Consider the following 12,212-nt stretch of genomic DNA (forward strand, 5'->3'; position numbering starts at 1 on the left):
GCATTGTTGGAACCTTTCTCTTTCGCTTTTTATTATTATGCAGCAGGAGACAGTTTCCTCACAGCTAAGGGCAGATTCTAGCACTCACCATCCTTGATTTACTCCTTACCCTCCATCTACTCTGATTCTTTGCTTCTCTCCTCAAGGCCTGGCAGGGGAGAGAAGGGGGTGATTCTTTGTGGACTGGCCAGCTGGATTCTTTGGCGCTTTTGGATTCTTGCTTGTGGGCCAGGGGACTAATGGTGACCTCTCTCTTGGGTCTCTGCCTCCAACTCCCACCTCCCAGCCCCTTTCCTGCCAGATTTCCTCAGGGATTTCTTTCAGGGTGAGAAATGATTCTGGGTATGAGTGAAGGTCTTCTGCCTCGCGGTGGCCTCCTCGTCCACGGCAGCCTGGATATTCCTGGCTGCCCGCAGGCCGGACTTGATAGCAGTGTCTATCCAGGCATGGGGCATGGAGGTGTGCTCGCCTGCAAAGTGGATGCGGCCTTCAGGCTGGAAGAGCTGCAGCGAATAGTCCGTAAACTGGTAGGGTGTGAACTCAGCGAAGGCGCCCATGGTGAGGGGGTCCAGAGACCAGCGCTTGAGCACAGAGGAGGGGCACATGCGCCGCAATTCATCCTTGGGTATCTGGTGCACGGCCGCCAGGTCCTCCAGGACCACATCCTCCACCTGCTCGTGCGTCATGGATATGAAGAACAGGGAGTCATCGTCCACGGTGTAGGAGGCCAGCAGGACACCCTTGCCGCTGGGGAGGCTGTGGCTGGGGTAGTAGATGAAGCGCGAGGGCCGGTCGGTGACGGACACCCCACCCCGGATGCCCTCCCGCTCCCAGAAGGGCTCCTTACAGGCCAGAACCACCTTGGTGGCACTGGTGTAATGCACCACACGGAGTGCTTCCACCTTGTCTGGAGAGAGCGGTGGCTTAAAGGTAATGAGGCGCGTGGCCTTGGCTGAGGCCGAGATAATGACGAAGTCCGCAGTGAGGTTGTGCTTCGCGGAGCTGGGCTCACCTGCCCGGTAGGAAACCTGGACCTCAGGCCCGTCCCTCACCACTGCCTCCACCTTGGAGCCCAAGTGGATGGTGCCAGGCTTCAGGCTGGTGCTGAGGGCCCTGGGGAGCTGGTCGAAGCCACCGGTGATCTCAGAAAAGCTGCAGGGGTGAGCGGAGGGCAGGGGTGAGTGTGTGGGCACCAGGCCCCCTTGCTGGGTTTCCGGCAGCCCTCCTGGTCTGAAAAGCAAGGAAACTGGCTTCCTGCAGCCTGTGCTGGATGCTTCCTTCCATGTCCTTAACTAGTCTCTGTGAGGGAGGGATGATTGTTTAATTATACTTTGGAAAACCGAATCCTGTTGAAGAGGGACTGTCCCAGGATGACATACCCCGTCTAGACCCATAGCCTGTGGATTCAGTTACCATGCAGTCCTGTGTCCCAGAAGGAGTCCCAGAAACGTGGTTTTGGATTCTGGCTCCAGCCCTCACCCCACTTAAGTGAATTTGGATGAGTCATCGAACCCCTCTGAGCCTAAGCATCCTCTCCAGTAAAATGGCTCTGAATAATAGTATCGACCTTCTAGGTGATGAAAAGTGACAATTTTTGGAAAGTGCAGATAATTGTGTCTGGCACATAGTGACCTACTCAATAATCATAGTTCTGTTTCTCTGCTCTGGGGGTTGGAGGAGGGGCAGATTCCAGCCCTGGTCCCAATTGGCCTTACTCGTCCTTTTTGGAAAAGATGAAGTCTGTCCGCAGGGACTCTAGGAGGGACTTGTAGTATCCAGAATCCTCATTCATCACAGTCCCGATCATCTTTATCGCTCCTTGGCTCAGCGCCCCTTCTTTCAGCAAGTAAGCCTGTGGGAGGTAGGAGTGCCAGATGGAGGGCCCAGCATGTAGGAATGGGCTTCAGCAGGGGCCTAGGGCAGGCAGGGGGTGGGACTGGACTCCAGGGAGGTGATGTCTTTGGCAGTGGGAAGAGAGAGTCCTGGTCAGCAGAGAACAACCCTGGTGGGCTAGGCTGAGCACAGACCTCCTCTACCCCTATCCTTTGACTCACATACCTTGGTGGAGTAGGAATCATAAAAGGACACCAGGTGGCTGCAGTTGAAATTTTTCAGATTTTGTTTGAGCTGCAGAAGGGGAGGGAGGGGAAGAAGTTTAGATGTAAGTCCTAGAGCAGTGGCAGGACCCCTGGGTTCTATGGGTGTCCCTTTGAAGAGGGTGGGGGCAAGGAGGTGGGGGATAGAAAGACCAGGGGAAGTGTGTTTCCAAGAGCTCCTAAATGCTCCTCTTTCCTCCCAAATCTCCCCTTCATTTAAAGACCTTTGGAGACTAATATTTAAGGGGAAGACATTCACTGCAATCCAAGAGAATTGATTCATTACTGAGTATTGGGTTATCTGGTGATTCCCTTTCCTTCCACTGTCATCATCAAGCAGTGGGCCGTTGGATCACCAAGTACAGGAGAGTAGATGGGTCTGGGCATTAGGGCTGGGGTGACAACATTCTTAGGGGATATTAGAGGAGGGACCAATCACAAGAGTGCCAGATAGGAACCAGGCTAGCTGGGTCCATCCACAACTTTCCAGGTGATCTTGGGCCAGAACTTGTTTTTTTCCCAACCCTGGGAGGGGTGAGGCAGGAGGCACCTTGGTGATGGACTGGTTGAAGAGATTAGTAGCATCCTTGCCCTTCTCCATTGGTTTCATGGAGTAGCCTAGGAGCTCTGGGTTGTCCTTGACATCCCTGGTGCGATAACGTTGTCCGTTGATGAGGTACCAGGTGTTACCGTCATATTCTATGAACTTGTTTATCTTCAGGCCAAGCTTCTTGATGTAGGTATGAACTAGCCTGGAGCAGATACAGGTATAACATGGCACCCATCCCAGGACCTCATTCCTGCTGGCCTCACTGTAGAAGCCATTTCCAGGAAAACCAGTTTCTTCATGTGCCCAGAGAGGGCTGACTGTTTCTTCCTAACCCTGCTTCCTCTTGCTGTGGTATTAACTCTTTTTCTTCTGTTTTTTCTTCCCCCACAAGGAAGATCATGAGGAGGGAGTTCACCCATCACCCAATAAAGGCTCTTTAAGAAATCCCAGAGTACAAGACTTAAGGAGAGGCAAAGGCCTCTTGTTTCAGACAGTATTTGAAATCCCACCTTCCATTTCTAAGTAAGTTGAGGCCAAATCTAAAGACTCCTAGTTTAGGCTGGTTCATTTTGTTTTTGTTTTGGTGGTGTTTGGAGGGAAGTCTTGGGTTCAGTTTACACATAAGGCAAAAAAGAAGTCATATTTTTGGAGGTATGTCGACACCAGGTGAGGGATCTCTTTTGTCTTTAGAAGCCACAGAACCAGGGGCTGGGTTCTGCCCCAGGAGCCAGTTACAGTTTAGGGGTCGAGCATATGTTTTTGGGCCTGTTGCCTCCTTGATTTTGAGGAGGAGCTCTGTCACTTTCTCCTGGGAGAATCTTGGGTGTGTCACTTAATACCTCTGAGCCCTGTTTCTTGATTTGTAACCAGCGTGGTGCCTGGTACATAGAGGTGCTCAAGAAATGGCAGCTAATATGATTATTAAATATTATTAGTTTGTAGCTTAATGGGGTATAATTGACACATACGAAGCTACCCATATTCAAAGTACACAATTTGATGAATTAATGCTAACTATTATTATTAGTTTGGGACCTACCATTTTCTGTGTGACCCTGGTCTCTGGGCCTCAGCCTTCCATGTCAAGTGGGAGACGGATGTTAGTCTTGACTCCACATGAGACAGTTGATGTGAGAGGCTCTGACCCTATGGCAGCAGCCCCCCCTACCCAACCCCTACCTAATTCCTCTTGCCTTCCTTTCACCCATCCCTTCCTTGGCACTTACCTGTGGGACTTTGGGATTCGCATGGGCCCCAATTCATAGTACCAGCCCTCCTCCTCATTCCTGTATGTGACAACTCGACCCCCGATGTGGTGGCTGGCTTCCAGGATGGTTACCTGGAGTCCAGAGAAGTTGTTGCCGGAGTCATGCTTTCCCTTCTCCCACCCTGTACACCCATCCCCATCCTGCCACAGGCTCTCGTCTGGAATTCCTAGCAGTAGGTCCCTGCATGTGCAGGATAACCACACGGTGGGTTGGGGGTGGTGGTGGAGGAAGTTCTTCCGGGAGGGTCCTGAGTAATGTAAGTGGGGCAGAAGTGCTCCGTGGTGGCGGGGGACCAAGTGCCTCTTGGCCTGTTCTTGTTAGCATAACCCTTCTCTGCTTTTGCTTCTGTGAGAACGCAGGTGTAACTAGGGTCAAATCTCAAGGGAGCCTGGGGTTTTGAAGAACCATAACTAAGGGCTAAGAGATCAGTGCATTATAAGCAGCCATCTAAGAGCTGACTGTAGCTTCTCCCTTTTTCCTTTTCCACCCAAGGAAGCAAACTGATTCCCCTCCTCAGACCCCAGGCAAAGGATTGAAGCCCCTTCAAGACCTGCTTACCTGGTGGCCAGCATCTTGTAGGGCCTTGGCAGCTGCCAGGCCTGACATGCCAGCTCCCACTATTACCACACGCTTGGGCAGCGGGGAGGCGTGGAGCCCCTTTTGCGCCGTGACAAGGATGGACTCATACTCGGGGTCCTGGAAGCACTTGACCAGGTCCTCAAAGTAGCCAAGGCAGCTGGGAGTAGCCAACAGCAGCCCCAGGATTAGGATTCCTGTGGTAGAGAGGGGAATTGGGGACTGCCTGTCTGGGGCCCGGGCTCTGCACCCTGCCCTACCCAGGATGAGCTTGGCTGTATGAACGTGTGCAGGTGGTGAGGTCAGGCAGCACCTGTCAGATGTGTGGTTGTAAACATGCATATCTGTGATTGTGTCTGTGTGGGGGCGATTGTGTTGTGTGGGGTGTGGACGTATGTGTGAACCGTGCTGGTGTCAGCTGTGTGGTTGTAAATACAAATGCATGTGTTCACGTGTATGCATGTGATTGGAAACCCATGAGTGTGTGCAGAGCCATCTATGAATGTGAATATGCCTGCTTCTGATGGTGGGTGGGTGTGTGAGCTTGTCTGTGATGGAAGTTGCAGTGATTGTAAGTTTGTGATCATTGCCCTGTATGACTGTGCATTGTCTGTGATTTCATAGGAGGGGGTGTGTCTGTGGGACAGTGTGGGCACCTGAGCAAATGTGTGGATGAATCTGTATGGGAGAGCGAAGTGGGTGGGTGTGGTCTGGGTCTGAAGAGTGAGGAAGGCATATATGCATGTGCTTGAGTTTGTGAGGGAAATGGTTGCTGGCATTCTTGTGTGTGATGCTGTGAGTGCGTCTGAGCGTGAGGCTGGGTGGCAGAGCCGGAGGGTGTCTGTGTTCTTTGCGAATGTGTGCTTTTGTGAGAGGATGGGTATGTGTGAAAGTGGGAGTGTGGGGGCGCCTGGGTGGCGCAGTCGGATAAGCGTCCGACTTCAGCGAGGTCACGATCTCGCGGTCCGTGAGTTCGAGCCCCGCGTCAGGCTCTGGGCTGATGGCTCAGAGCCTGGAGCCTGTTTCCGATTCTGTGTCTCCCTCTCTTTCTGCCCCTCCCCCGTTCATGCTCTGTCTCTCTCTGTCCCAAAAATAAATAAAAACGTTGAAAAAAAAATTAAAATAGCATTTATTTAAAAAAAAAAAAAAAGAAAGTGGGAGTGTGTGAGGCATGGTTCTCTTCGGGTGGAACTGTGACCAGTTTCTCAGCGATATTACCAGTGCCCCGTGGACCTTGGCAGTCCTACTGCTCCTCTCCAGCCTGACAGTAGTTTTTCAAATCCCTCCACGTTTTCTAATGTGCAGCCAAGATTGGAAACTGTAGTTAATATGTAACACACAATAAGTCCAGAGTGACGTGGTGGTTTTCGTCCCCCAAATTGACTGCTCTGATGCACAGAGAAATTCACCCAGGAGGGAGTCTCCAACGAGAGACTGTGTGGTTTCCTTGGTGTTACCTGATCTGAAGGGGACCGTCCAGGAGTGCTGATGCAATGTGCCCCCCTGCACTAGCCCTAGGATTTTTGGGTGGATGAGAATGCCCTTAGTCCAGTCTTTGTACATGCGGGATACCCGAGATGCATAGAAGGCAAGGGATCTTCAGGTGCCAACCCCTGTAGAGACTACACGCAGGGGTGACTTCTGCAGGGGTGACTTCTCCGAAAAGAAGAGGGAGTAACCAGTCACCATGGTAGAGAACCCCAAGCCTCACCACCTCTCCCCACCGTCCAAGCCTACCTCAACCCCCCGAATCCATTCTCACCCCTGACAAACTCTCCCTTCTCTGAGCTACCAGCATTCCTGTCTCAGTCCCCATGTCCTTCCCTCTGAATGGACCCAACCCCTAAACTCATTACCTGGACCTGGACCCATTCTCTTGACTCACTTTCAACACCTGGACCTATGCATAGCCCCCCACGTAGCCCTGACCCATCTCAGTTCCCATGTCTTTTCCTATTGCATGGCCCCATGCTCAGACTCCCTCTCTGACCCATCTCAACCCCATCCCTCCATCTCCTTTCCCTGTTTCAGAGTCCAACACTTTCTCACCCAGGTGCCTCTGTCTCAGACTTAGTGGAGGGGCCCCACTTACCCCTCATCTTGGCCTTGGCCTTACAGCTCATGCTGAGCCCGGGGCAGCTCTCTCTCTCTTTATGAGGAGCCAGCTCCACCCCAGCAGTTGCTGGCCTCTTCCCACCGGCCTGCCCCTAGGGCTGAGCCAAGCAGAAAAGCCCAGCCCTCATGGTGAAAAGACCGTGGTGACTCGGCCCCATCCCTGGCCTCATCTTCTGCCTCCTGGCCTTTCCTTCCTCCTGGCCCATCTCTCCTCCTAGGGAAATCCTCTTCTCCCAGCTCAGACCCCAGCACCTGGGTACTAGTTGGGAGAAGGGGCTGTGGGAGCCAGGTGAGCCATCCCCAACCTCCCAGGAATGGGTGAGGACTGGGGCTAAGTGTCTGGGCTGGTTTGGAAGGCCAGTGTCTGGGCTCCCAGCCCAGTCAAAGCTCCCAACTGCCTCCACTAGAGAATGTTTAGTTCCACTGCTGTCCCACCATGAGCTTTCTGCTCCACTGTGAGTTTGTCCAAGGTGGGGATTCTGGCCAGGAGCTCCCATGGAAGATGTGCCCTTCCTGCCCCTCTCAGGGGCTCCCCTGGCAGTCTGGGCAGATGTCTTTGGGTTGGCCCATTTGCAGTGGGGAGGGTTTTTTCCCCTCTTCCTCTGAGTCCTCTGGGGGCTTCCTTGGACACTCCTCTGGCACTGGAATTCCTTCTCCTGGGGAATCAGGCCAGCTGGCTGTGGTACCAAGGCTAGTTCTTTGTTCTCTGTGTATAGTGCAGGTGGAGATAGGCTGGCTGGCGAGACATGTGGACAGGAAGCAACATGGGCCTGGGAACGGGGGAAGCAACATGGGGCTAGGGAGACAGGGAGTCAGTGTCAGGGGCACAGGCCTCAGATTCTGGGAACCAGGGTGGCATAAGGGAAAGGGCACCAGCAATGGAATCCAACAGAACTGGGTGCAAATCTTGCTTTATTACATCATTGCTGTGTGGCTTAGGACATAAGGCTTATGATACTTCTCTGAACCTGGATTTCTTTACCTGTAAAATGGGCCAATAATACCTTCTTCATAGGGTGCTTCAGGATTAAATGAGATGATGTGTGTGAAGAGCCTGGCATAGTACCTTGCACTCTCTAGGTCTCTAAACTGGCTTCCTTTTTTCCTTTTGGAGATAGGGTTTGATTTGACACCAGATCACACACAATCATAGTATCTTTAAAATGGAAGTAATTCCTCCACTACATGGTTGCTGGATGAACCAAATAAAATAACACATGGGGGTTACAGTGTGAATGGCTAGGCTTTAAGCATAGATCAAGGGCTCTCTCTCTCTCTCCTGCCTCTTATTTTTTGAAAGAGCTTTGTTGAGATAAGATTCACATACCATACAACTCTTCCATTTAAAAAGAGAAATTCAATGATTTTTAGTGTCTTTTCAGAGTTGTCTATTATCACCATAATCAATTTTAAAACATTTTCATCATTCCAGAATGAAATACAGTACCCATGAACCATCCCTCCCCACTCTTCTCATTGTCCTAGCCCTAGGCACCCTAGACATTACATATATCCAGAACAGGTATCATACGATATGTAGCCTTTTGTGACTGGCTCCTTTTGCTTGCATAATGTACTCAAGATTCACCCATGTTGTCACATGTATCCGTACTCCATCCTTTTTATGGCTGAACAATTTTCCATTTATGACGGAATAGTATTTTATTTATATCGTATTCGTTTATCCATGTATAAGCTGATGGCCATTTGGGTTTTTCCCACTTTGGGGCTACTCTAAACATTCTTTTATAAGATTTTATGTGGACATAGATTTTCATTTCTCTTAAGTATATATTTTGGAAAGGAATTGCTGGGTTATATGTTAACTCTGTGTTTAACCTTTTGAGGAATTGCCAGACTGGTTTACAAAGCCTGCACCATTCTACTTTCCCACTAGCAACAAATGAGATCCCCAATTTCACCCCATCTTCAACAACACTTGTCACTATCTGTTTTTGATTGCAGCTGTCCTGGTGGGTGTGAAGTGGTATCTCATTGTGCTTTTGGTTTGTATTTCCCTGTTGACTAGAGATGTTAAACATCTTTTCATGAGCTTAATGAACATTTGTAGATATTCTTTGGAGAAATGTGCATTCAGATCATTTGCCTATTTTTACATTTGGTTATTTGTCTCTTTATTATTGACTTGTAAGAGTTTTTTATATATTGTAGATACAAGTCTCTTACCAGATATATATACACATATGTTTGTAAATATTTTCTCCCATTCTGAAGATTTTCACTTTCTTGATGATGTTTTTTTAAGCACGGAATTTTAAATTTTTGATGAGGTTCACATCATTTATTTTTTCCTTTAATTGCTGTGCTTTGAGTATCATATCTAAAATCCTATTGCCAAATCCAAGATTATGAAGATCTACCCCTATGTTTTTTCCCAGTGGTTTTATATTTTAAACTCTTCTATTTTGATCATTGGTCCATTTTGAGATAATTTTTATATATGGTGTGAGGTAGGCTTCCAACTTTATTCTTTTGCATGAGACTATCCAGTTGTCCCAGCACTATTTGTTGGAAAGACTATTCTCCCCATTGAATGATTTTGGCACTCTTGTGAAAAATCAGTTGACCATGTACATGTGGTTTTATTTCTGTACTGTCATACTGTCTTGATGACCGTTTTGTAGTAAGTTTTGAAATTGGGAAGTGTGTCTTCCTACCTTGTTTTCCTTTTTTTTTTTTAAGTTTATTATTTTGAGAGAGAGAGAGAGAGAGAGAGAGAGAGCGCATGCACATGCGGGCAGGGAAGGGGCAGAGAGAGGGAGAGGTAGGGAGAAAGAGAGAGAATCCCAAGCAGGCTCCACGGTGCCAGCACAGAGCCCGATGTGGTTCTCAAACCCACGAACCATGAGATAATGACCAGAGCTGAAATCAAAGAGTCGGACGCTTAACCAACTGAGCCACGCTGGTGCCCCCCTACCTTGTTTTTCTTTTTAAAAATTTGTTTGCTATTCCAAGTCCCTTGAATTTCCATATGAATTTTAGAATCAGCTTGTTAATTTCTACAAAGAAGTTGGCTGGGATTCTGGTAGGGATTGCATTGAATCCGTAGATCACTTTGAGAAATATTACCATTTTAACAATATTATCTTCTGGTCCATAAATGTAGGGTGTTTTCCCACTTATTTACATAGTCTTTAATTATTTCAACAATGTTTTGAAGTTCTTGGAGTATGATTTTTGTACTTTAAAAAATTTTTTTTAATGATTATTTATTTTTGAGAGAGACAGAGACAGAAAGCGAGTAGGTTAGAGGGAGAGAGAGAGGAAGACACAGAATCTGAAGCAGGCTCCAGGCTCTGAGCTGTCAGCACAGAGCCCGATGTGGGGCTCAAACTCACGAGCTGTGAGATCATGACCTGTGCTGAAGTCAGATGCTCAACTGACTGAGCCACCCAGGTGCCCCTGATTTTTGTACTTTTTAAAGAACTTTTTTCTTACTGAGATGAAGTTCATATAACATAAAATTAACTATTTTAAAGTGTACAATTCAGTGGCACATTTGCTATGTACTCATAGCACATTCACAGTATTGTGTAACTGCCACATTTATCAAGTTCCAAACATTTTCATCACCCCAAAGGAAAACCTTGTACCCATTAAGTAGCCACTCCCCATTCCTCCCTCCCTGCATTTTCTGATCACCAGCAATTTTCTTTCTTTGTGTAAGCTTTTATCTGTTCTGGATATTTCATATAAATGGAATAATTATGTAACTTTTTGTATTTGTCTTCTTTCACTTAACAATGTTTTGGAAGTTCACCCACATGTAGAACGTATTAGTACTTCATTACTTTTTATAGATGAACAATATTGTATGTATAAACCATATTTTATTGATCCATTCATTGTTGTACAGTTAGGTTGTTTCCACTATTTGGCTATTGTGAACAGTGCTGCAATGAACATTTGTTTACAAGTATTTGAGCATTTGTTTTCAATCATTTCTGTTATTCTGTTCATTTCCTGGGGCTGCCATCACAGATTAGCACAAGAGAAACTTACTCTCTCACAGTTGTAGAGACTACAAGTCCTCAGTCACATTGTTGTGTGGGCCATGCTCCTTGCAAAGGTTCCAGGGACGGATCCTTTCTTGCCTCTCCCAGCTTTTGGTGACCCCAGGTGTTCTTATGTTTGGGGCTGCCTAACTCTAATCTCTGCCTTCACGTGGTCTTCCTCTTTTGTGTCTGAGTGTCTCAAATCTCTTTCTGCCTTCTCTTATATGGACATCATTGGATTTAGGTCCCACCTTAAACCAGGATGATCTTGTCTCAAGATCTTTCATTTAGTTGTGTCTGAACAGACCATTTTCCCAAATATGGTCACATTCACAGGTTCCAGAGGTTAAAGCTTGAACATACCTTTTTTGGGACCACTATTCAGCCCATTGCAGTTCACCTTTTGGCCCCTCTAAATTCATGTCTGTCTCACATGCCAAACATATTTAGCCCCAAATCCCTCAGTCTCAATCCATTACAGTATCATCTTACTCCAAGATCTCATCTAAATATTGTCAGCCCAAACCTGATGATCTAAATCATCTAAATCAGGCACGGGGAAGACTCTGGGTATGATTCATCCGAGGACAAAATGCCTTTCCATCTGTGGTCATCGGAACCTGACAAACAAGTCATATGCTTTCAAAATGCAAAGGTGAACAGGCATAGAGTAAACATGCTATTGAAAAAAGAATGTGGAAGAAATAAAGATGTCACAGGAGCCCAGCAAGTTTGAAATCCAGCAGGGCAAATTCCATTAGGTTTCAAGGCTGGAGAACACCCTTCTATGGCTGGATGCTCTGCCCTGCTACCTCACCACTCCACGTGGGCCTGCAGCTCTGCCTTTGCTTCTGCTACAGCCTCAGCCTCTGCCCTTGGAGTCATTCTTTCCTGAAGGGTAGCACATGTTTGAAGACACAACAGGAGTTCAGCAGAGACAGAGAGGAGAATAGGTTCTATGACTGAGCCTAGGTGCACACCACCTTTAAGAGGTAGAGAGATGAGGGGAGCTATAAAGGAGATTGAGCAGGGGAACCATAGAGGTAGGAGGAAAACACAGGAAGTGAGGTGTACTGGAATTCATGTGCAGAACGTGTTCAAGGAAGGAGTGATTGGTTGTATAAATGCTTTCCACTAGAGTGATGATTGAGAACTGATCGTTGGTTTAACAACAGGAGCCTGATTACAGTGGATTCAAAAGAGAAGGAGAGGAGGAATTTGGGACAGTGAGTATATCAGCTTTTTTTTTTTTTTGGAGGAAATTTGGACAGGAGAGTAAAGGATAGCAGAAAAATAAGTAGGTACATGCAGGATGACAGGATGAAGAGTCAGAAGAGGTTTTTGGGTTTGTTTATGTTTTTGTTTTGTTTTGAACAAATCTGATTCGCAAAGACAGTATAAAGAGTTCTCACATACCCCACACCCTGTTTCCCCTGTCGCCAGCATCTTTCAGTAGTATGGTACGTTTGTTGCAATTACGAACCAGCCACCAATACATTACTATTAACTGAAGTCCATACTTTATTTAGATTTCCTTAGGGTTCTTTCCCCCTCCAAATGCCCCTTTTCTTTCCCAAGATCATTCAGGATA

General features: G+C 47.6%; 1 protein-coding gene across 1 annotated transcript; it reads right to left on the bottom strand.

Annotated features, from left to right (window-relative positions):
• Window positions 1-319: 319 nt before the first annotated feature.
• Window positions 320-6,613, bottom strand: LOC112863418 (L-amino-acid oxidase-like). The gene is made up of 7 exons (XM_086715243.1): window positions 6,583-6,613; window positions 4,473-4,687; window positions 3,873-3,985; window positions 2,647-2,848; window positions 2,059-2,127; window positions 1,716-1,852; window positions 320-1,152 (listed from the first exon to the last, which is right to left on the bottom strand). Exons 1-7 carry the CDS (start codon window positions 6,611-6,613, stop codon window positions 321-323), a joined length of 1,599 nt encoding a protein of 532 aa, XP_086571369.1. The 3' UTR covers window position 320.
• Window positions 6,614-12,212: the final 5,599 nt, after the last annotated feature.

Source organism: Puma concolor, chromosome C1 (genome assembly GCF_028749965.1).
Source record: "Puma concolor isolate L17-30 chromosome C1, mPumCon1.1.hap2, whole genome shotgun sequence".
NCBI classification, from domain to species: domain Eukaryota; kingdom Metazoa; phylum Chordata; class Mammalia; order Carnivora; family Felidae; genus Puma; species Puma concolor.